Source organism: Alosa alosa, chromosome 23 (assembly GCF_017589495.1).
Source record: "Alosa alosa isolate M-15738 ecotype Scorff River chromosome 23, AALO_Geno_1.1, whole genome shotgun sequence".
Taxonomy (NCBI): domain Eukaryota; kingdom Metazoa; phylum Chordata; class Actinopteri; order Clupeiformes; family Clupeidae; genus Alosa; species Alosa alosa.
The window spans coordinates 10395538-10400333 of record NC_063211.1 but is presented as its reverse complement, the minus strand read 5'-3'; the positions used below and the strand labels follow the sequence as shown (position 1 = coordinate 10400333).

Here is a 4796-nt window from a genome sequence, read left to right as displayed (position 1 = left end):
TGGTGCTGGAATCGTATTGGCTGAAAAATACTACTGACACAACAGGCTGTGTGCAAACATCCTATGTGTTTTATTTAAGAGCTTAATATGGGCATGCATTTGCAGTTCAGTTCAGTAATATCAAGTGTCATAATCCAAATATGTGTATGTGAGTTTGTGTGTATGTGTGTACATAGCATGCCTGTGTGTCTTCCACTTATATTTTGCTGGACAGTGTATAAATGCTGGTGTGTTGCATATGTGTGAGCTCTCCTTTGCAATATCACGCGGCACAGATTCAAGTTCACGCATCATTAGTCACAGGGAGTGTGTGTGTGTGTGTGTGTGTAAGAGAAAGAGTGTGTGTGTGTATTGCATGTGGTGTCTGGCACTCTGGAACCTGTTGTGTGTCAAGACAGCTTTGTCCCGCTGTGCCACCTGATCTCTCGCTCAAGTGAACAATTACTTTTTAACAATTTCACTCTGCTTCACTGTGCGGCCCGACGCCCGTCACCGTGGAGACACTTCTAAGAGGTAATTACTCTCAGACTTGTGTCCCTCACTTGTGCTCTAATCAGGACCTCTCCGAACACACTCCAGCACAGAGCTCATCTACACACACACACACACACACACTCCAGCACAGAGCTCACCTACACACACACACACTCCAGCACAGAGCTCACCTACACACACTCCAGCACAGAGCTCATCTACACGCACACACACACACACACACACACACATATACTCCAGCACAGAGCTTACCTACACACACACTCCAGAGCTCACCTACACACACACATTCCAGCACAGAGCTCCCCTACACACACACACACTCCAGCACAGAGCTCACACACACACACACACTCCAGCACAGAGCTCATCTACACACACTCCAACGCAGAGCTCACCTACACACACATACTGTACCAGCACAGAGTGCTCACCTACACATACACACACACACACCAGCACAGTGCACACCTACACACACACACAGACACTCCACACTCACACATATTCATACTCACACACACACTTACACACTGCACATGCGGCACACACACTCATGCACACATAAAACTGGATCCAATCCATGAATTATGAACAGCAGGTTGAATCAGAGATGGATTATTGCCTCAGTATCAACAAATCAGGATGTAGGCTATGAATCTGATTGAATGTAGTATTGGCCATCCCCAAAATGCACCAGAATACAGGAAATCACATCAAACAAATTATTTTTTTTCTGGGGGAGGACCCCCAAACCCTCCCTCCCACATATATAACAATTAGTGGGGGGCCCTTAATACATCTGGGCCCAGGGGCCCGAAATGGGTTGAATGCATGATAGCATTAGGATAGGAAAATGGAATGGATGCCACTAGCAGATGTGTGCCTCTAGCAGATGCAGCCTCCAACTGCAGGTCAAACACCTCATCCGGGCGCCGACACCTGACAACAGGCAGGCTCCCTCTCAACGGACTGTGCTCTCCACAGACAAAGATCCCGGTGTGTGTGTGTGTGTGTGTGTGCATGCATGCATGCGTGCTAACTTTAATCGCCCCATCAGACAGGGAAGAGACGGCGCGAGTGCAGCTCAGTCTACTCCGCGCGCGGACACCCTAGTGCCCCCACACACACACACACCACCACGGCAAACAGCGTCCCTCGCGCTTTATAGCAGCTCTGCCTCCCTCTGGTTGCTGTGCGCAGGCTGCGCTGGGGAAACACGGCTCGTGACGGGGTGCGCGAGCTGTCCCATGTTTTTTTCCGTGGAGGAGAGGAACGTACGCGTACAGCGAAATATCCCGGGAGTAAAAGTTCCTCCTATCACGGTTCAGCTAGCGGGACACTGAACCACTGACCAACAGCGGAGCGGCTGGAGAAGGTTTTGTATGTAATTGTTTACTCTATTTCTCATAAGGGACTCGAACCGGCCTCGCTTCATCATCTGTGCCGAGGATGTACAAGACTGCGCGCAGCTTCGCGTGACTCAAGTTTATCAGGTGGGATCCGGAGCTGCGCGTGATGGATTGGTGCTGGAGCTGCTACCTTCTCGCGCCATCGGAGTGCGGAAAGAGAGCGAGCTGACTGGCTCGCGACCCCGCCGACTGATTCACGAGGCTACAGTAAAAAGTATCTAAGTTCAAACTTGGATGTTTTTCCTTCCTTGGGTGGATCACACGGGTCCCTGCAGCCGTCGTCCGTGTCGAAGATGAGGGTGAAATTTCCTGTGATGTTCCGGCTGCTCGTGCTGCTGCCCAGCGCGTTATTAACGGAACCGGTTCGCTCCAATGAAGGTGAGCCTCGTCCCGGAGTAGTGGACTCCCCTAACAGCGGACGGGCTTCCAGTCTGCGGGCGGGAAAGTGTAGTGTGCGCCCGACGGAGGCGCGCGGGAGGCTGACCTGTTATTAGAGTTGCATTTGACCGCTAAGTCTCAAAGTTTATAAGAGCAGATCTGATTAATTGTGTGTGAGAGGGAAAATTCGTCTGAGCATTGATGACAAACCATAACAGAACATACAGCGGGCAAGGAAGGGTGTGTGCCCAGCTGCTCCGTGGTGAGTGTGTGGACTGCACAGATGTGCTATGTGTGTGTGTGTGTGTGTGTGTGTGTGAACAGGTGTCAACAGGTGATGTGTATCTTTGTGAGTGTGTGTAGTTGGAGTGTGACAGAGTGTGATACACAGGTGATGTGTATCTTTGTGAGTGTGTGTAGTTGGAGTGTGACAGTACACACAAATCATGTTTGGTGTGTGCCTTGGTTTTGACTTCATGGTTTGGTTAATTTTCAGTATGGTACGCCTGTAGGTTAGGCCTGTAAACCTAAAATTATGACGTTAATTGACCAAACATGACCAAACCACTGACCAAACATATGGTCAGGTACTCAATTTGAAACATGGTCCACAAGCAAAACAGTGATTTATTTGCATGGCTAGGCCGATGCCCGAGGCACCAACGAAACACTGTTGGTAGCATTGGCTAACTAGCGCCAGATTTCCGAGTGCAGGGGACAAGCCGAGGTGAGCTATGAAACATACGTTCACTCGGTATCATGTTTCAACACACTTTAGGTCAAAATCACACCGGAATTCTCCTTTAAGCATACACACACTGTCTTCCACTCCTGGAATTGCAGTTGAGTTGCTGAAGCTCAGCTTGAAGTTTCCTCTCTTCTAGCTTTTCTTTTCTTTCCTTCTGTCTTTCTTGTTCTTTCCCTGACTTTCTTTTTTCCTTTCTTTCCTGTCTTTCTTTCTTTCTCTTTTTTCCTTTCTTTCCTGTCTTTCTTTCTTTCTCTTTTTTCCTTCTGTCTTTCTTGTTCTTTCCTTCTGTCTTTATTTTTTTGTGTTTCATTTCTCTTTATGATCTCTCTTAACTTGAACTTCCCCTAGGGATCAATCAAGTATCTATCTATCTATCTATCTATCTATCTATCTATCTATCTATCTATCATGGTATCTTGGTCACACACACACACACACACACACACACACACACACACACACACACAGTGTCAGCTTATCAGATCCATTTAGCTGCAACCCTCTGCTCTGGTTGTGACATTCAGAATCTAAATGCCACCTGTTTCTCCCTCATGAGTGGGTAGGAGGTGTGTGTGTGTGTGTTTGTGTTTGTGTGTGTGTGTGTGTTGAACCCCACTGTGTGTGTTGTGTTTACACTCTTAAATGTCACTTTTCTGCCAAACAATCAATCCTGTCCCTCTGAGTACCAGACTTCTCTAACTAGGCTCTGTCTTGGAGTGTGTGTGTGTGTGTGTGTGTGTGTATCCTCCTGAGAGCACGGAACAAATTCATCCAGGAAGTGGGAATGACCCACTTGGAGTCCCCTCAGGTGCGAACAAAGCCAGCAGGGTTTCTCTCTCTTCTAACAGACACACACACACACACACACACACACACACACACACACATTCTAGTGTGAGGTGAACTTACTTACCTTACTGTCATCGTCAGAACATCAAAGCTCATCTCTCTCTGTCTCTCTCTCTCCCTCTCTCACTGTCTTTTCTCTTTCTCATTCCCTCTTTTTCTCCCTCTCCCTGTCTGTTTCATTCTTTCTCTCTGACTTTCTGTCTCTGTTAGTCTTTCTCTGTCTCTGATACGATACAATACCACTTTATTTGTCAGTTTGTGCTGAAATTCTTTTTGCATCCCTGGGCCGCTCATTTAAGTAAAAGAGGACAGCATACAAAGGACAGAAACAATACATACATGTAAGACATATAGTAGCATCCCTCTCTTTTTCATTCACTTCTCCTTTCACTCCTTCTCTCTCTCTCTCTGTCTGTCTGTATGCATGTTACTGTTACTTTCCCTGTCCCTCCCCCCTCTTTGTATGAGTGTGTTTGTATGTTTGTGGGGCGGGGGGCAGACAGACATGGAGACTATGATGGTGTGTGTATGTGTGTGTGTGTGTGCGTGTGCATGTGTGTGTGTGTGTGTGTGTGTGTGTGTGTGTGTGTGTGTGTGAGTCGGTAGACAGACAGGGTGGTCCAGACGGTGCTAATATGATTTCAGCTAAAGGACCCAGCTCAAATTCAGCCTCTTCATCCTCTCACAGTCTCGCTTTTTGCACTGTGTGTGTGTGTGTGGGGTGTGTGTGTGTGTGTGTGTGTGTGTGTGCTGACATGCCACACTGAGCAGGCTAACTTAACATACTTGCACCTGTAATAACTGCAGAAAGAGCTAATTGTGTTAATAATAGATAATAGGACTGCATCTACGTGTGTGTGTATGCATCTACGTGTGTGTGTATGTGTGTGTGTGTGTATATGTGTGTAGTGCTG

The 4796-nt window shown here is 47.5% G+C and overlaps 1 protein-coding gene across 3 annotated transcripts in view; it reads left to right on the top strand.

The window, feature by feature from the left end:
* Positions 1-338: 338 nt before the first annotated feature.
* The window catches only part of epha6 (eph receptor A6), a 41899-nt gene continuing 37441 nt past the window's right edge, over positions 339-4796 (top strand). For 2 of the 3 annotated variants that reach the window (XM_048234322.1, XM_048234321.1), the window contains exon 1: positions 1720-2285. In XM_048234322.1, the coding sequence (XP_048090279.1) occupies positions 2201-2285 (85 nt within the window). In that variant the 5' untranslated portion in view covers positions 1720-2200. Of the gene's footprint in view, positions 514-1719; positions 2286-4796 lie in introns of those variants that run through there. The other variant, XM_048234323.1, reaches the window with a different exon arrangement.